Raw genomic sequence first — 20,883 nt, 5'->3', positions numbered from 1 at the left:
AAATCCCATGTATTTAATTTCCATCAAAATAGAAAGTAGTAATGATAAATTGCTTACCTTTGCATATAGGTGGCTTCCCTGACCATTTACCATCTGCTTTGCAAGTCCGGTGTTCTGATCCCCCAGCCAGAAAAAAGCCAGGTTGACATGTGTATATTAGAGTATAGCCTATAGTAGGCAGATCTATAGCCTTCACATCAACATGACTAGGATTCTCTGGCTGTCTGCAGGCATGAGCTACAAATAATAAAGGAAGATCAGTATCTGACGTATGAAAAGAAAACTAAAAACAAGTACAATCTGCAATATTTATTTTTCATTTTATTAAAGAAACATGTTGCAAAATTTGTGAAACTCCCCATACCTTCAAAAGCAGATATTCATTGTTTCTAGGTACCTGACTTTCTTGAAAGTTTTAAATACAAAATTAAATTATGAAAAGACTCCATTCTACTTTTTTAAATTAAAATTGATATTCAAATGAAATATGCTTACATATGCATTCAGGTTGCACACCACTCCAGGTTAAATTTGCAAGGCAAGTGCGTGTTGTGGACCCCAATATGTGGTAGCTTTTTCTACATTTAAAGAACACCCTGCTTCCAACCTGCAGCAAAAAAAAAAAAAAGTTACTTCAGAAAGACAGTAATGGGAAGTTGAGACGCTGAAGTGGATTTTTTAAATAGAAAACAAATTATAGAGTAAACTATACACTCCTCAGTACTGTTATCCGATTTCTTTCAAGTGGAAACTACATACATCATAGTAGGCAATGATTAAATAATTAAATGACCGCATGAGCAGGATATACTACTTGTATCCAATGATTTATCTTCTTCTAATAAATATATACATGCAAATGAGTAGCTCTGCACCATATTTTCTATAATGTGTATCTGAAGTAAAATGAAGTGCAGAATACCTCTGGTTGATGCAGGTTTGGTTTCTGTGTTTGAGTCTGTTGAGGGACTGCAGACTGAGGGTTTAATGTCATGACACGTGACGACTTCTAAGCTCCTTCAAAATGTTTTATTAGACTCGTCTGGTAGTTAGTGTGTCTATAAAAGGTATGGTATTGTCTTTTTATCCATAGTAGGAGGAATCCTTTGGTAGAAATGCAACTTCAGCATTCACACATGCCAATCTGCAGTGTCTATAGAAAGTCTACGCCCCCTTTCAAAATTTTCACCTTTTGTTGTCTTATATCCTGGAATTAAAATGCATTCAAACATTTTTTTTTTCATTTATCTACACATCCTACCCCACAACTTCCAAGTGAAAAACTATTCTAGAAATTTGTAGAAAATTAATTAAAAATAAAAACTGAAATAGCTTGGTTGGAAAAGTGTCCAGCCCCTTGTAATAGCAATCCTAAATTAGCTCAGATGTAACCAATCACCTTCAAAATCACACACCAAGTTAAGTGGCCTCCAGCTGTGTTATATTGTAGTGATTCACATGATTTCAGGATAAATTCAACAGTTTCTGTAGGTTCCCTCTGCTGGGTAGTGCATTTCAAAGCAAAGACAACTATGAGCACCAAGGCGCTTTCAAAAGAACTCCGGGACAAGGTTGTTGAAAGGCACAGATCAGGGGATGGGTATAAAAAAATATCAAAGGCCTTGAATATCCTTTGGAGCATGGTCAAGATGATTATTAAGACGTGGAAGGTGTATGGCACCACCAAGACCTCGCCTAGATCAGGCCATCCCTCCAAACTAGATGCTTTTATGGCCAAGATTGGTCAAAGTGTGCACGTGGCAACAATATCCCAAGCACTCCACAAATCTGGCCTGTATGGTAGGGTGGCAAGAAGGAAGCCAATACTCAAGAAAGCCCACCTTGAATCCCGTTTGAAGTATGCAAAAAAAAACACTCAGGAGATTCTGTAGCCATGTGGCAAAAAAAGTTTTGTGATCTGACGAAACTAAAATGGAACTTTTTGGTCTAAATGCAAAGCGTTCTGTTTGGTGCAAACCCAACACAGCGCATCACCCAAAGAACACCATCGCTACTGTGAAGCATGGTGGTGGCAGCATCATGTTATGGGGATGTTTCTCATCAGCAGGGACTGGGGAAAATGAATGGAACAAAGTACAGAGAAGTCCCTGAGGAAAATCTGCTGTCCTTTGCAAGAAAGCCTAAACTGGGATTGAAGTTCACCTTTCAGCATGACAGCGACCCAAAGCACACAACCATAGCTACACTGGAGTGGCTAAGGAACAAAAAGGTAAATGTCCTTGAGTGGCCCAGTCAGAGCCCTAACCTAAATCTAATCGAAAATTTGTGGCATGACTTGAACATTGCTGTCCATCAACACTCCCGAAGGAACTTGACAGAGCTTGAACTGTTTTATTAAGAAGAATAGTCAAATATTGCCAAATCTAGGTGTGCAAAGTTGGTAGAGACCTATCCCAACAGACTCACAGCTGTAATTGCTGCCACAGATGCTTCCACCAAGTATTAACTTTATTATTATCCAATTCTGATCCTTCAGTTTTGTATTTTTGATATATAATTCTTTCTCCTTAACAGTGTGGAGTATGGTGTGTAGATAAGTGGGGAAAAAAAAAATCCTCATTTAAATGCATGAAACTTTGAGGAACTGACAACAAAATATGAAAAAGTTCAAGGGGGTGTAGACTTTCCGTAGGCACTGTATGCATATTAGGTCATGGTACCTGGCAACTGGTCTGTGAGCAAACCTGCACCCTAGGTTTAATGCAGTGTAAAGAGATGCCTACCTCATAACCTTGAGATCTGTTTTGTAAGCCATAATTTGGCGTGCCTGGGTCAGTACACATGGTATAGGATGGATCTATAGAGAAAAATAGTGATGATGTCATCAGCAAATTATTTCTACTCTTTAAGCATTTCAATATAACTTGGTATGACAAAAAAAAAAAAATCCTTAAAATATCAACACTGTCTAATGTTAATCACCAATGCATGTAGGTTGGATTCCACTCCAAGTTCCATCTTTTTGGCACACTCTTCTAGATGAGCCTACAAGGATATATGGAGATCTGCAGTGAAATGACACCTCAGACCTATATGTGAAGGTTTGGCCATCAAGATGACCCTCAGCTGGTGTCCCAGGGTCACCACATAAAACAGCTGTTGATGAAAAAAATAGTGAGAAAATGTTGTTATATATATACATAGACAAGAAGCTGTGTAAACTGCTAATTATTAGTTAATGTCAGTAATTGGCCTTGTTCAACAATTAAGCAATGTAATTAGTCAAGGTGGCAATTTTTGGGTGGCATATAGATAAATACAACAGTACTTATATTAAACCTAATTTATATTTTGGATTTACAGTATTTGTTATAGATCACAGATTATAGTTTCAAGATTTCATGGAATTTGTTAAGCTTGCTGCTGGGTAAATATTTAGTAAGTATTTTTTTCTTTTTCATTTTGCAGTTATCCATCCATCCATTATCATTAACCGCTTTATCCTTTACAGGGTCGCGGTGAGCCAGAGCCTAACCCAGCAGACACAGGGCACAAGGCAGGACTACACCCAGGACAGGATGCCAGTCCATCCCAGGGCACCACACACACATTCACGAGGAAAGAGACAAAGGTTCCTATTCCAAAGGTGGCCAAATCTGGCACCAGAATCCAATTCCAGGCCACTTTTATGTTCCATTCATTCCCTTAATATTTACACCTGCTGTACATTTCATTTTCTCCACAGACAATGGAAAAAAAAAAATCAAATTGAAATTGAATTGTTAGGAGAATGTTGGAATAAAACCTAAACTAGTTTTGGATTTTGCTGCCAGATTTGGCCACCCCTATTATCGAATAATTTCAGCAAGCCCGTGGTGCAAGAGGTTAAGAAGTCAAGTGCTCCATAAAGCATGACTATTCCAGTACAATCCTGTGAATCTTCATAGGCATATTTTGCTTTACTGCGTTAGGTTTAGTTCAATTATTATTTGTTTTAAAACACAGTGCAGATGTATTTTTATCTAGTTCTAAAGTCTATTTATGCATACATTTGCATTACCAGATTAGTCAAGGGACCTTTGATGCATACTCCACTGTTTGTTATAAACAAATAAAAATCTCTCTGGTTTTCCTTTGTCTTTTGCAGAAGCTAAATGCAATTGGAAAGTGTTTTCTTTCAAGCCAAAAAAAAACAAAAAACAAACTTCATCTCAAACAACAGGGTGTTCTTTAGTGAATTATTTAAATATGTAAATACCATACAAAAATACCCAAAATTGTAATTGAATCTTACATAAAATACCACAGTAAAATAATAGTCTATGGGTTGGTGGTAGGGCGGCTTTGTTAGACTTACGCAAACATTGCGGAACCTCCCCTCTCCATATGCCATTTCCCTCACAGGTAATTATGGCAGGTACAGATAGCTGGTATCCCTCAAAACAGCTGTAACTAACACTGGATCCCCACTGATAGTCTGATCCTTCCACTTTCCCTTGAAGCACCAGGGGAGGCTGTCTACAGGTGATAGCTTTAAATAGAAAAAAACAAAAAAGATTACCCTCTCAATGGTATTTAAATGGGTCCCAAGATAAACTGCAGCATTTAATAGTTTAGCCAACCAGGTTCATTGGGAAAGCATAATACAATTAGGGTTTTTGGAGAAGAAACCAATGTTCCAAACAATTACAAGGCAGTATGTGTTTCTGTAAATAAAAACAATCTTTGGGGGAGTTTCCATGTGTTTTCAAATTTTTCTTGAGACACTGTGATCGAGCAATAAAAAAAATGACCCTATACATTTCAGGTTTCTATCGGCTCAGTTTATTTTACATGAGAAGACCCTCTTTTCACCTGATGTCATGCAAATGAAGGGGAAAGGAGGAGGTCGATATGTAAATTAGCCACGCATAGCATTCTCATGCTGTTTTCGCAGAGAGCTCGGGAAAATGTGGTTTCCATGTACAGATAACAGGTACAGGAGAGAATCTCACCTGGAAATTTATGGTTGTCAGGTGACACCTTTTTTGAGTGAAACTCTAAAGCACAGTGTTAAACTTATGTAATAAAGCCGTGATCTGTAAATGCCTCGTGCCTGGTTGTTTAATTGTTTTACTGATCTTGCCGAAATTGTTTTTCAAATGTCCAATGGAGGGGTGGCATATGGTTAGTAGTGAAAAATATTTAAACTAATTTATCACACGACCTATTAATTAAAGAAAAAGAAAATAATGAACCCAGAGTTATATAATGAAACTGTCCAACCCAGCTATTGCAGATCACTATGGCTAAAAACCTGCTGAGATGTAGGATTATAGAAATCTGTGCCAGACACCTTCCACTATGCTCCCAAGGATGTCTGGATTGGGAGCAGTGGACGTTTTCATGTGAAATGCGGGTTTCCATGTGAAAATGGGTGTGGATTTCCTGTGTTTTACGTCATGCTCACAGGTTAATGAGATTTACCCTATCCCTCTTTATTCCAGTATAACATTAAAAAAAGGTAGAGGATAGCATGGCTTGAAGTGGTCTGATGATTGAGTCGCGTTGGGGTGAGGATTGAATCAAGGAGGGGTGAGGTCTGATGTCTGATGATTGAGTTGAGGAGGGGTGAGGATTGAGTTGAGGAGGGGTGAGGATTGAGTCGAGGAAGGGTGAGGATTGACAGGAGGAGGAGTGAGGTCTGAGGATGTCCTAAAATGGACACCGTAAAAGGGAGTTTGTTCCATATTTCTAGTTTCATTTTAAGTTTCTGAATTAATGGTTGGAGACATGCAGCATATGTGTAAACTTACTGTGGACTATAATACCTAGATATCTATGATTATTTATTTTTTGTCTAAATTTTAATTTTGATTTAAAGCAATTTATTGAGAGGGTCATTTATGTCAGTTTATTTTATAACCTGAAATTGTACTTAATTTGTCAAATTACATTCATTAGATAGGGAATGTATGTGGTTGGATTTTTAAGAGTTAGTAAAATGTCATCTGCATATACATTTTTTGATGAAACGATTTTCTTTTAATCCCTTGGCTGCGGCGAGAGGTTCTAGAGCTATAATAAAAAGAAGAGGGGATAAAGGTAACACTTGTCTAACTCCTTTCATAACTGAGAACGATTAAGAAACTTTAAAACCAGTAGATACAGAAGTAATAGGTTATTTTTATAGAATTTGAATCCAAGACTGGAATGAACAGCCAAACCCAATCTCTTCCAATCCAATAAGTAAATAGGGCCATTCTAATGTATCAAATGCTTTTTCTGCATCGAGGGATCATGCAACAGAAGGAGATGGATCTTGTTTTGCCTGTAGCATTACTTTGATAAGGTTTCTGATGTTGTCTGATAAGTGTCTACCTTTAAGAAAACCAGTCTGATCTGGGTGGATAATTTTATAATAACTTTCTACTAGACAATATTTTGGTTATAATTCTGCAGTCATTACTGAGTAAAGAAATTGGACAATAATCTATGTGCATTATATAGTAATTTCATTAACTCTTTAGATTTAAATGTGTAGTTATACATGTCCAGTAAACCAAAAGCTAAGGTATCTATATTTAGCTTAAAATATTCATTGGAAAACCTATGTTCTCCTAATGATTTACCGCTGGTTAATTAGCAATTGCAGTTTTCATTTCATCCAAGGTATTTGGTTCATCCAAAAAAAAAAAAAAAAGATTTATCTTGGGGATATAATTTGTTTAGTTTAATATCTCCTAAAAAATCATATTTCTTTTACAACTTTGTTTTGGGAAGTATATAAAACTTGATAGAAGTTTTTAAAAGTCTCATTTATGACCGAGGGGTTTAATGATACTGTCCCATCTTGTGTTTTAATTGCTGAAATAATTAACTTTTCTTGTATTTTTTCAAATGTATAAGCCAATATTTTTCCTGGTTTCTCACCTAATTCGTGGTTCTTCCTGTTCGGATTAATTTAAACTGTTCTATAGCAGTTAAACGATTATTTAGTTTAAATGTACATTTAATCAGAGAGGTATAATGTTTTTGAAAATCCCTTTCAGCCCTTTTAAGTTTAGTCCTTGAATCCTGTATTTCTTTAAGTTGTTTTCTCTTCCTTGCTGTGCTATAAAAATTAATACATCCCCTAATAAAAGCTTTCAGAGCATCCAATAACATATTTGGGGAGATAACTGGAGTTCTGTTAATAACCAATAATTCTTTAATTTCTTTATCTATAAATAAATTCCTTAAACTCTTTATCATTTTTAATGAGTTATTAAACATTTTATATTCTCTTTTAGTGTTTGAGTATGTAATTTTTATAGATGTGTGATCAGAAATTTTTTCAATCTTTGCATCTATAATATTCCTAGTTATTGATTTAGATATTAAAAATATATCAATTCTACAAAATGACTTGTGTACTGGAGAAAATGTATAATCTTCAACAGTCTTCAAATCTCTTTTAATAGCAATAATTCCATCTTATTAGTATGTTTTCTATGGCAGTTTTTACCTCAGTATGTGAGTTACCCAGTGTCAATAAAGTGACTTTAATGTAACACTGGTACTGTACGGTACTGTTGTAGAACACTGGTATTGGTATCGCAAGGGAAACATTCTGACTCACCTACTCCATTTAGTTTTGGCTGAGAAGACTCAGCTTTTTGTCTTTCCTTTGCTGTAGTACTGCTTTTGCCTTCAGTTGGCTGTTTCTTTTGTTTTCCTGACATCTCAGTGAATGTAATGTACAGGTTTACATATATCTACTGATATTTTTATCACTAAATTCATTGGAAGCTTTTCAAACTCATGCCCTCCCGCCACTGTGCATCACATGACCCCCATTTTCCCTAATCTCTTTTTTTAAATACAATTCCATGTTACTTTTTAGGGTGTATAATTTTAGTTTTTAAAAAGATGGCCCTGACAACTGTATGGTTTATTCCTGTACTGTATTTAGTGATGATAACATTTCCCAAACTGTTATTATACACCTGTTCTGTACTAATACATTTAAGTATAAATCTGTTCTAATGTGGCTTGATGAATGACAAAAATACAAATTAATATATTTAATAAGATAATAAAAACAGCTGATCTAAGAACATTTTCCTACAAAAAAAGATCATTACAAAATATATAAAATACATTATCAATTCATACTTGTATTTTTGCTGTAAGGTTAGTATTTCAAACAGGGTTAATACTAGTCTTCAAAAAAACATTTACAATACATAAATACAATAAAGAGCACCTAACCTTTGCAAACAGGTTTAGTCTGGTTCCAAGACCCATCTTTGGTGCACAGCAAAGTGGAAGAGACAGTTGGTTCCATTTTGTAGCCTGGGTGACACTGATAGTGGACAGTCTTGTTAAAGGAAAAGTCATTTCCTATTTGAATGCCATTGGCTAATGCACCTGGATCCTCACAGGTGATCACTGTAGGAAGACAAAGGAAAAATTCATTTTTTGGACAAGTTTTTATGGTTTTTGTGTTTCAGTACATTTATTGTACAAGTGGACTCCTACCATTCCATTTCACTGCCATTCTAAGTCATGTAGTACTGTGATAACAGAACAAAGCATGTTTCCATACACTTTCACAAAGCTTTCAATTCATAGCACTTTTTTCATGGAAGTCAGACACACAAAACATAATTTAAATTGAAATTCAGAACCTTAAACATGAATATGCAATACACTTGTAACGTAATTGCTATAACTAGAAAATGCATCATGTGTACTTGAAGACTACTGTTAGCTCACTATGTAAGCAAAAGAGATATTTATCACATCTGGTATATACCACCATATTAGTCAGGTACCGAATGGTGGACTGAGCCCAACTATAAGTCTCAACTAGCTTATGGCTACAGTGACAGCAGCAACTTTACTAACTCTATCATGATACTAATCACTCAGTCAAGGTACACATTTTACAGCAGTTGATGGCAGGTCATTTGAATAGGGCAGGGGGTTACAAAGGCACAAGCGCTATTGTACAGTAATAGATGGTGATGGATCTGTGTAATTTGGGACGGAATCTCAGAAACTGGAGTTGGTGGTGTGGGGAAAACTGGTGGAGAATATGAATTCACTCCTCACTCCTCATCACATTTTTAACCGGTGGTCAAATTCTGCTATTCCTACGTATTTGTGGACAATATAGGGTCCAGTAAGCCAGTCAAAATTGCTTATTTTCACTTATGGTGAGTAATTAGAATTTGAGAACCTAGGACCTACTTCTGATGTCAGCATTTCTATGTATGCTTTTGGTATGGGGTCTTGAAAAAGAGCACGCTGTGTATGCTTGCTGTAATTGATGATCATTTTGGACAACCCTTAATGTGGAACTTTCCAGTAAGATCATCCATGTTCATCACAGGGTGAATTTGTTTTAAGATTTACAATTAAATCCATTGTTTCTTTTTTGGTAAAAATTTAAGATATTTAATTCTCTAGGTGAATATTTGTAATAAAACTCATATGTCTGTAAATAAGTAGCTGATTTCCCTTGGGTCAAAGCAACAACTTTTTTATCCGAAGGGAAAATGATCAGCTGTCAAAAAAAAAACCCAGGAGTGTTTTATCCCTTAATCACGATATCAGAGAAAATGCTATTTGATTGCCATCAATTGATTCTCACTAATTGAGGTTAAATGAGGTAAAATATATTTTGTGTTGTGTAAATACCATTTTTATCTGGTTTCATTTAGTTTGATTTAATGTATTCTGACAAAAAAACAAGAAAATTACAATGGGGATGTATTCAGACCAAAAAAAAGAAAATTATTGCACTTTTATTATATATGGTCTAATCATTTTGCAAGCCTAACTAGGTTGACCAAATACTGTGACATACCTGTGCAGTCTGGTGGATTGCCAGTCCAAGTGCCATTGGTAGTACAATGGCGAGTAGTGAGACCTGAAGTCTTATACCCTTCCCAGCATGCATAAGTGACTGAACTGGAGAACAGTATTCCGTCACTAAACACTATCTTCCCGTAACTTGGGGTGCCAGGATTTCCACAAGATACAGCTGGAAAAAAGAGACAGTTTAATTCAAACAAAGGGGGTAACAATTATCCTTATATAGCCTGTAAAGCTCAATCTCAATCTGGGGCTGCTGCCAGTCCCATTGGATCAATTTCAAATCACTTTCAACTCAATCCCAGTGGCTGAGGGAGACAAAACATTAGTTACAGTCCTTGCTCCCTCTTGCAGCAACACTGGTGCTGCCATATACATTAATGGTGGACAGAGGGAAGAGAAAACAGCAGGAAGCATTGCAGGAACTCTGTGATTCTTAATATATACATTATGTTTCTCTTTATAATAATAATAATAATAATAATAATAATAATAATAATAATAATAATAATAATAATAATAAAAATAAAAAAAAAACATTAACAGGTGGAGACAGGGTGTTAGTTGCTTTTAAGCCCTTTCACTGACAATTAAGTCAGTGAAAATTACATTAAAATGGCTAGAACAATCTTACTGTCTCTTTTTCATATAATATACACATTGTCCCCATTGGCAAAAAAATATCTGTTAGTTTAGTGTAACTAATGCTGGCTGTCCTGATTAATTTAGCTACAAACTGAGCAAAACAATTCTTGAAAACAAATTATCTATTGATATTTATTGGAAGAAGTTACACTTTAATTGCATCAAGGAAAAACCTTCTAATATTTTTTTAAATATGTTTTGTTTGAACAGATACCTACTGACACAATTATCTAAGAAGAAGTGTTGGGCTGTAAATATGGCACACTGTTTTTGTTATAGATAGTTATTGATGCTTAACACTAACATACATGTTTCTTAATTCTCTTTTTATTGATTTATAAATATGTCTTAGTGTGGCAGTGGAGTTTTGCGTATAAATATTGTAAATAGTGTTGTGTAAAATGTGTAATTAGTGAATGTAAGGAATTAAGTACCTGACACTCCTGGAAGAGCCTGTCTGCTGTGTGCGATTGCCAGCTGTGGGATCTTAATCAGCAGGTAGGTGTGTTCCAGCGGGGCATCAGGTATAAAAAGGTCCTGTTTATTCAGCTCAGGGCTGCTGCAAAGCCATAACCAATGGGCTGAAGACTGTCCATGCTACCCGGGCAAAGAGCGAAAATACCTTGCTGAAATCCTCTGATTGCCATGAGGGTGAACCAGGATTAGAGCCATAAGAAGAAACCGAAACCACCGATGGATGGGTGTGAGCTGGAGTTGGAGTTTGTTTATTTTCAAGACTAAAGATTTATTCCGTGATTGTAGATTCCCTTAAAGTATAACAAGGTGTATAAGCAGGACCTCCATTTATTATGAGTAGCACACGGTTTTCATGGCACCTTTTTATTTGATAGTTTTTGTACAGTGTTTTATTTTGCTTTTCATACAGTGTATTGTATGTCTTCCGTGTGCTACCATTGTTAGTAGTGTGTCATGAGCTATTCCAGTAAATAAAACCTGTGCGCCTGTGGGGCATAGATACTCATCCTCCGTCTTGATCTTCTGCCTGTCACTGTAGAGAAACTCACCCACATGTAGGGTGACCAGACATCTCGATAAAATCGGGATTGTCCCGATATTAGGGGCTTTGTCCCACGTCCCGATCGAGGTGCTGTCGGGACACCATTTATCCTGATTTTAAGACTAAATGTTGAAAACCCAGGCGTAAAATGTGAAATTTTTATTTACTCATTAGGAAATTTCGTATACGTGGCTGCTGTAGTGTCTCGTGGTGCAACAGCATACTCTACTAGTTTAGGGCGTGTTGTTTGAATGAGTTGTTTGCATTGCATCTATGCGGCTATCCAATCACGTTAACCTGCAGTCACATAAGAACATAAGAACATAAGAAAGTTTACAAACGAGAGAAGGCCATTCGGCCCATCTTGCTCGTTTGGTTGTTAGTAGCTTATTGATCCCAAAATCTCATCAAGCTGCTTCTTGAAGGATCCCAGGGTGTCAGCTTCAACAACATTACTGGGGAGTTGATTCCAGACCCTCACAATTCTCTGTGTAAAAAAGTGTCTCCTATTTTCTGTTCTGAATGCCCCTTTTTCTAAACTCCATTTGTGACCCCTGGTCCTTGTTTCTTTTTTCAGGCTGAAAAAGTCCCTTGGGTCGACACTGTCAATACCTTTTAGAATTTTGAATGCTTGAATTAGGTCGCCACGTAGTCTTCTTTGTTCAAGACTGAACAGATTCAATTCTTTTAGCCTGTCTGCATATGACATGCCTTTTAAGCCCGGAATAATTCTGGTCGCTCTTCTTTGCACTCTTTCTAGAGCAGCAATATCTTTTTTATAGCGAGGTGACCAGAACTGAACATAATATTCAAGATGAGGTCTTACTAGTGCATTGTACAGTTTTAACATTACTTCCCTTGATTTAAATTCAACACTTTTCACAATGTATCCGAGCACCTTGTTAGCCTTTTTTATAGCTTCCCCACATTGTCTAGATGAAGACATTTCTGAGTCAACAAAAACTCCTAGGTCTTTTTCATAGATTCCTTCTCCAATTTCAATATCTCCCATATGATATTTATAATGTACATTTTTATTTCCTGCGTGCAGTACCTTACACTTTTCTCTATTAAATGTCATTTGCCATGTGTCTGCCCAGTTCTGAATCTTGTCTAGATCATTTTGAATGACCTTTGCTGCTGCAACAGTGTTTGCCACTCCTCCTACTTTTGTGTCGTCTGCAAATTTAACAAGTTTGCTTACTATACCAGAATCTAAATCATTAATGTAGATTAGGAATAGCAGAGGACCTAATACTGATCCCTGTGGTACACCACTGGTTACCACACTCCATTCTGAGGTTTTTCCTCTAATCAGTACTTTCTGTTTTCTACATGTTAACCACTCCCTAATCCATGTACATGTGTTTCCTTGAATCCCAACTGCGTTCAGTTTGAGAATTAATCTTTTGTGCGGGACTTTGTCAAAAGCTTTCTGGAAATCTAAATAAACCATGTCATATGCTTTGCAATTATCCATTATCAAGGTTGCATCCTCAAAAAAAAATCAAGCAAGTTAGTTAGACACGATCTCCCTTTCCTAAAACCATGTTGACTGTCTCCCAGTACCCTGTTACCATATAGGTAATTTTCCATTTTGGATCTTATTATAGTTTCCATAAGTTTGCATATAATAGAAGTCAGGCTTACTGGTCTGTAGTTACCTGGTTCAGTTTTGTTTCCCTTTTTGTGGATCGGTATTACGTTTGCAATTTTCCAGTCTGTCGGTACCACCCCTGTGTCAAGAGACTGCTGCATGATCTTGGTTAGCGGTTTGTAAATTACTTCTTTCATTTCTTTGAGTACTACTGGGAGGATCTCATCCGGCCCAGGGGATTTGTTTATTTTAAGAGCTCCTAGTCCCTTTAACACCTCTGCCTCAGTTATGCTAAAGTTATTTAAAACTGGATAGGAACTGGATGACATGTGGGGCATGTTGTCAGTATCTTCCTTTGTAAAAACTTGTGAAAAGTAATCATTTAACATATTTGCTATTTTTTTTTCTTCCTCTACGATTTTGCCATTTGTATCTCTTAAACATTTAATCTCCTCTTTGAATGTTCTTTGCTGTTGTAATATTGGAAAAACATTTTGGAATTGGTTTTAGCTCCCTTAGCAATGTTTATTTCTATTTCTCTCTTGGCCTTTCTAACTTCCTTTTTGACTTGCGTTTGCAGTTCTGTGTACTCTTTCTGCGTACTTTCTTTTTGGTCCTTTTTTAATGCTCTGTAAAGTGCCTTTTTTCGCTGAATATTTTTTTTAATTGATCTATTAAACCATTTTGGCAATTTAGTTTTACATTTAGATTTGTCTACTTTAGGGATATAATTGTTTTGCGCCTCTAGTACTACATTTTTGAAGAACAACCATCCTTCTTCTGTGGGTGTTTTCTCTGTTTTACCCCAATCTACTTCTGTTAGTCTCTGTTTCATACCTTCATAGTTTGCTTTTCTAAAATTGTAAACCTTAGCTTTAGTCTTTACTTTTGGGGATTTAAAAAACACTTCAAATTATGTGGTATGTGTCATGTGTTTTTCTTGGTGCGTGCGCCTGCGCGTCCAGTTTTACTCGCAACTTGTCATGATGGCAGATGTTGTTGACAAGCCTGTCATTAAAAAGCAAAAACGCAGTGGGAAAAAAACTGTGTTCAAATAGTTTTTTTCTTTCAAAATCATGTCTCAATACTAAAATTGTAGGTGAAGCAAAACTTTTGGCCATAGCGGTATACTGAGGCTTTGACAGCTTTATAAAATATTGCCACAAAAGTATAGTTGTATATATAAGATGACAATATGAATTGATAATAGTTGAATAAGCGACTACATGGGATTTACATATTACATGTACAGTACTTTATTATAATAGTAAAGCAATTTGCGCAGCTGCAGCTGTCATTTCTCAGCACCAGTAGCTAATGTTGTTGTTTGGGAAAGATCATAGATTTTCCTCAATACTATAAAAAAAAAAAAAAGAACTGCATCACAGAAGAAAGTTAACATTTGTCGATGCATAATCATTATTCCAGCTTATGTATTGTATTTTTGTACTGAGTTCAGATTCTAGTCTGACAGGCACAGAAGGTGACCGAAGTCTGAGAGGTTCTAGTATAGTAAGGCTACGCACGATGTCGATGTGATGAGTGAAGGCACCATCTGTTTAACTTTTTTAAATTTGAAAATAAAGTTTACCTTCACAAACTGGCTGAGTGCCACTCCAGGAACCATTTGGAAGACATGTTCGCTCTGCTGATTCTCTTAAAATGTACCCAGCTTCACAGGAAAATCTCAGGAGGTGTTTTGTCCTGAATTCATCACCAAGCCTTGAACCATGAGCTGGAACACCAGGGTCACCACAGACACCAGGACTTTCTCCTATGTACATATGAACAAAAAAATACTGAGAATACTGAGGTGACTTTTCTTATTTCTACTTTGGCTTTTTAGCCATATGTCAGTAGTCTGGAACAACAGTTTGTGTTTTTGAAGCCTTTTTTTGTAAAAAGAGAAGACGATTGCTCATCTAAAACAATCACGACACATCATGAATTAACCTCCTGAGTTATTTGATTGCAGATCATCAACCTGATCTCAGTCAACCTGAAATCTGTTGACCTGGATTTGCCAATCTGAAATCCTCTAAACTCATGCACTCTAGACAGGATATGTTCTGTTATGTTATACTGCACTCCATGGACTCTTTTTTAGGATACAGTCAATGGATAATTAGGTAACTTGGCATAATATTGTGAACTGTACCTGAACATTCAGGAAGTGATCCACTCCAGTGGCCATCCTCCTGACAAAAACGAGTAGCATTTCCAATGAGAGTTCTAATTCCACTGCAAGAATAGTAAACCACAGCTCCATAGGTGAACTTGTTCCCAGTCAAAATGGCATTAGGTGGTTTACCAGGATTACCACATGAGATAGCTTTAAAGGAAGAAGAAAAAATCAAACTGAGTACACTAATAACAAAAGAAGAATGGGTAGGGTGTCCAAAGTAACAAGTATAACAATCTTGCCTGTTATTTGTGTGCAGTAAACAGTAATTATAAAGTCAAATTGTGAGGGGAAAACTTTTTTAAACTATATTTTTTGATGCCAAGGATGCCATCTGCCAAGGGATGTTGCATCTATTTTTGAAAACTGCATTTTAGTTGTTTCTGTAATGCTTTTGATAATAGAATCCCTCTTCGAGACATACAAAGCCTATGATAAGCAGTTACTGCAAATGCACTTACAGGCATTAGCTACAGGGCCCTTTTTGACTTATGGTGCCTATCATTTGGTGCCTCCATCTGTCAAGTTTAATTGCTGTGCAGCAGCATCACAACATGGAGTACTGAGTTCAAAACCACCCTGTACTCTATGCATTTTACACTCGAATTACTGCCATTTTCAGAGTATAGTGTGCGCTCAAGCCTGCTTAGTCATACAAGCTACACATGAGGTATTCAAAATTACAGTAACTGCCTAATTAAATACATCTGAAAAGACTAGCAGGAAAGTAAGCAGGAAAGTGGGAGGGGGGGGGCTAGTTCAACATAGGAAAGTACTGTAGATAAGTAGTATTTAGGAAATTGTCATAAGTAAATAGGCAAAAGTAAATATGTTGTCTATATACTGATTGCAAATTTGTGTAGGTAGACATCATGGTTGACTTACAAAGGCACTTAGGAAGAGATCTATCCCATAAGCCATTTGCTTGACAGGTCAGTACAGATGAGCCGAGCAGGTAGAATCCTCGTTTACAGTGATATATTACATTGATTCTATAGTTGAAACTTTCAGAGTAATTCGGTTGCCTGTGACGAATGGCATTTTCCACAAACCCTGGATCTGAACAGTTTACCACTAAAAAAAAAAAAAAAAATTAATGAGTCATTTTATGTGTGACAAAAAACCTTAAAAAATCAATAAAGGAAATTCAACAACAGCATATACCCTATATTATATTAATATATATAGATATATATTATATATATATATCTATATTATATATATGGTAACACACACACACACACACACACACACACACACAGTGCCTATAGAAAGTCTACACCCCCTTTCAAATTTTTCACCATTTGTTGCCTTATAGCCTGGAATGAAAATGCTTATTTTTCATTTAACTACACATCATACTCCACAACTTCCAAGTAAAACAAATATTCTAGAAATTTGTAGAAAATTAATTAAAAATAAAAACTGAAATAGCTTGGTTGGGTAAGTGTCCACCCCACTTCAAATAGCAATCCTAAATTAGCTCAGGTGTAATCAATTGCCTTCAAAATCACACACCAAGTTAATTGGCCTCCACCTATTTTAAATTGTAGTGATTCACATGATTTCAAGATAAATTCAGCAGCTCATGTAGGTTCCCTCTGCTGGGTAGTGCATTTCAAAGCAAAGACCCAACCATGAGCACCAGGGCACTTTCAAAAGAACTCCGGGACAAAGCTGTTGAAAGGCACAGATCAGGGGATGGGTATAAAAACCTATCAAAGTCCTTGAATATCCCTTGGAGCATGGTCAGGACGATTACACTATGTAACACCATTTTTGTTCCTGGGTAATAAGTGTTATTTCCTAATCGCTTATGCCTCAGAAGTATAGAAAATGGCTATTATTCCCCACAAACTTTGCTTTCGTGACCAGGACAGGTAAATTTCAAAATATCACTATTTCCAATGAGAAAACAGGCGTTTTTGTGTGTTTTTGTTCACATAAAGTCAGAAAAAAACAACATATGAATCCAAATTAACATGTATTTATACTAAAGTAATGACAAAACAAAAATGACTACAAAAGATTTAGAAGTCAGTAGTTTTTCGAGATTTACGATTATACTGTAAAGTTACACTCCAGACAAATACTGAGTATAATTATATATTTTTGTATTTTGATCACTATCTTATTTACAAAATGTCTCAACAACATATCAAAACAAGTGCTTTTGACAGGCTTGTTTCTTTTACTGCATATGCAATGCAAATAAGTTGTCAGAAAGATAGTTTAACGGTTAACGTTTTCATTTGGACTATAGGAATATTTTATTTGTTAGCAAATTTCTCGAACTAGGCATGCCAGGTGGTAAGGCATAAATTATATTTAGCATTCAAAATGTTAAATCCAGTTTTTAAATGATTTTTTAATAGTGCTCTCCCCGTAAGTTGAATTTGATTCAGTATTTGATAAGAAATAAGTAGCAAATGCATTCTAAAAAACGACAGTATAATGAATGTTAACTTCAAGACATATTATCATTGCTACACATCCCATCACATAAAACCATTTAAAGGTATAATGTACTGTACATATAAAGTAGTTTTACTATAAAGTTGTATTTCATTCAGACAGGTCATTTTTTATTACCAGCTATAAAACTTGTGTGATCAGTTGGTTACATGCTTTATTGATCACTGATCAGACTCATTCATGCAAACCTTAATATATTTTATGTCTCTTTTGTCTGTGCTAGGACTGCCAAAGTAAATTAAAAAAAAAAAAAAAAAAAAAACTGTACCAAAATTGTGTTTCTTGATTGAACCCTGTTGTAAATTTTACTGAAATATCTATAACACAGAGACAGATCTGAGACACTTAATCCTTGCGGCAGATTATTTAATATACAATACTTTAGTATACATTAATTTCTCAATAGAATATATGTATCCAGATGACAAAGCTTATTTTTATTCAGAAGCATTCACATCAATCTACTACGAGAAGTACTATATGTTACCTGCCTAATCCCAGAAATGTGTATTAAACAGCAAAATATGGGAAGTAAAAAATGCCATGCACTGAACATACTTTCCGAAACATCTAATGAATTCATAACAAACAATTAAAGTAAGCATATATACATTATTTCATTTTCTTTCCTAGAAATCATCAGGTTTAAAAATAACACTACAGAACACTATGCCTGTCTGGCTCAGTCAGTTGAACTGGAGTATTAGCTCATTGCCCTTCACCAGATAAAACTAAAGTTTAAATCAGGTCCAGAGGGGAAAAAACAGATTGCCTTCTCCCAGTGACAGCTGCCAAGAAAATGAGCTCTGGCAGTCTCAATTCAACCTCAAGAGAAAAGAAAAAAAAGCCTTGATAATTTGGCACCTGCTATAGAAGTGTGATCTCTTAATTTTATTGGAGAAATTATTTATTTTTATGCAAGGATGAATGTTAATTTACAACTTTATAGATATGTTACTATGAAAAACAGATAATGGAGGACATGTATCAAGCATTTGTGATGGCATTAAGGCCAAAGTGCTGAGTTTTTCATCAGCCTTAAAATTGCCCTGTATGTATCATGACACTGGCAATGTTAATGTTAAGGCCATGTTAGCACTGCCAAAACATTCTCTCTATGTCAAGAAACCGCCGTTTTATAAAAAAAACTAAAAAAACAAAAAACAAATAAAAATACAAACACATTTTCTATTTACATTACATTCTACTGATGTAAGTAGCCTAATATGTGTTATCATTGATAGTTCATCAAGAACCTCACCAAAAACCAAGGCTGAAACATTTTAACATTTAGCCAGGCTACTGAATCAACGCTTTAAAAATGTACATTGTAACTCAATTTGCTATTGAAAAAATCTTTAAAAATTTAAAAAACTTCGGTAGGAAACAAGTTGTTTAAAATGGTCTGTGTTGACTGAAAAAAAATAGTAAGCAGACAACATAGATTCTTTTTAAAACAACTTTGAATGAAAAATTCAGCAATATTTTTGAGTGTTGTAAACCTTTAAAACTTATGTTGACACAACAATTAAAATGACTGTGTAATTCCAATAGCCTGTTTTTGCTGCCTATAATCCCGCTAACTGCAAGACTGAAATGACAAAACCAAACCTTTTGTGTTTTTCTTTGTACACACTGTACATTAATAATATGTAGAAATGTCATTGTACAGTATGAGGAATTCACCCGTCATGAGGCCGGTATTTGTTTGATCCCGTTGCCGTAGTAACCAAATGCACGGCATTGAGCCGGACTGCTTACAGCTACTGCAGCGCTGCTTCTACTTATGTTGAAATCAACATATCAACAGGGGAGGTGAAGAGTACAGTAATGTAAAATATTGTAATGAAAATAGAATGTATATTTTTCAAGGTAAGCAGTCAAATGCATGATTTCCGTGAAATTTGTGATATTGTGAATTTTCAGGGGCATTTCTTACGACGGAGGGTGCAGGCTCCTAACCTTCTTGAACAACCCAAGAACAGAGGGAGAGTGCTGAGAGTGGAGAGAATTTAGGGTCTGCATTACACTTTTTGATCTCCCGGAATGAAATTATGGCTTGATACCAGCTATTTCATTATTTTCAATTGTTTGTATTGGTTGTACAATAAACTTGGTTCATTATATCCTTTTTCATTAAGTATACTTGGTTTTATCCATCTTATAATAATTATATAATATAAAGTCAAGACACTTGGTCAGCATGGGCCATTGCCTCTCCAAATGACCTACCTATTGTTTAATTGAGCCCATTTGAAGGGGAGGCGCCATTTTTCAGATTAGTCTGTTAATCTGTGTTACCAGTAGCCCATTTTGAAGATTTCAGAGCACCGGCGCAGTGCATTTACACATTTAAATGTGCCAGCTTACGCGGTGCCTCATTAATTTTTGGCCACTTAATACAATTGGGATGGGGTAAAATTTGTGCCGCGGCAGAGCAATACTTTAAGGTATCCACACACCAGAAGTGATGCGATTTTTTAAATTGGCGATGAAATACTTTCGCAGAAGCATGACCATACACACCAGAAGCGACACAGAGATGATGCGACAGGTTTGACAACTGCCAGATCTATACAACTATTACAAATTGCTATTGACAAAACTATGACCAAGACATGATGTGGAAATTATAAGTGTCTTCTCTGACGGTATTTGGCAATAAATCATACATACCAGGCTTATCCAATGCCTTTGAAATGGACTCCCATGTATTGTCTTTCAAATCTGTGTCTTTATAATTGTGAAGACCATTATCATAAAGCCCTGGACATTTTTTCAGTGGCAAGTATTATTGTTTTCTCTGTCATTATTATTGTTTCACCCTGCTGGACTACACATATTAAAGCTGTTCTCTGATTGCTCAACTCTTTCAAATTGCAAAAAGTAGGATTCAATGCGAAAGATACTTATTAACATTTTTAGTTCTATTCCTTTTGTTGCTGTACAGTTTTGCTTGCCTTTATACTCCGCCAATTTAGCACTGCATTGAGCGATCTTGATACATGTCCCCCAGTGTAGGGTATTCAGTGGATCTAAATACTGCCATAGTTTAAATATTAAAATACAACAAACCTGCCCTTTTGCTTAGTTTTTAAAGTAAACAATACACTAAAGAGACTCACACACTGTTAACGATTTTAGTTTCCAAAAAGTACTTTT

At 35.8% G+C, this 20,883-nt stretch overlaps 1 protein-coding gene across 1 annotated transcript in view; it reads right to left on the bottom strand.

The window, feature by feature from the left end:
- Nucleotides 1-20,883, bottom strand: part of LOC121316386 (CUB and sushi domain-containing protein 1-like) — a 590,542-nt gene that overhangs the window by 7,868 nt on the left and 561,791 nt on the right. The window contains exons 59-68 of the mRNA XM_041251464.1: nucleotides 16,132-16,320; nucleotides 15,223-15,396; nucleotides 14,656-14,838; nucleotides 9,797-9,973; nucleotides 8,194-8,373; nucleotides 4,319-4,492; nucleotides 2,944-3,117; nucleotides 2,745-2,818; nucleotides 496-607; nucleotides 58-237 (exon numbers count right to left, since the gene is read on the bottom strand). Coding sequence (XP_041107398.1) covers nucleotides 58-237; nucleotides 496-607; nucleotides 2,745-2,818; nucleotides 2,944-3,117; nucleotides 4,319-4,492; nucleotides 8,194-8,373; nucleotides 9,797-9,973; nucleotides 14,656-14,838; nucleotides 15,223-15,396; nucleotides 16,132-16,320 — 1,617 coding nt within the window. The remainder of the gene's footprint in view (nucleotides 1-57; nucleotides 238-495; nucleotides 608-2,744; nucleotides 2,819-2,943; nucleotides 3,118-4,318; nucleotides 4,493-8,193; nucleotides 8,374-9,796; nucleotides 9,974-14,655; nucleotides 14,839-15,222; nucleotides 15,397-16,131; nucleotides 16,321-20,883) is intronic.

The sequence above is a fragment of the Polyodon spathula genome, chromosome 5 (genome assembly GCF_017654505.1).
Source record: "Polyodon spathula isolate WHYD16114869_AA chromosome 5, ASM1765450v1, whole genome shotgun sequence".
In the NCBI taxonomy this organism is placed as follows: domain Eukaryota; kingdom Metazoa; phylum Chordata; class Actinopteri; order Acipenseriformes; family Polyodontidae; genus Polyodon; species Polyodon spathula.
Note: the sequence above shows the minus strand (reverse complement) of the source record. Positions and strands in the feature narration are given on the sequence as shown.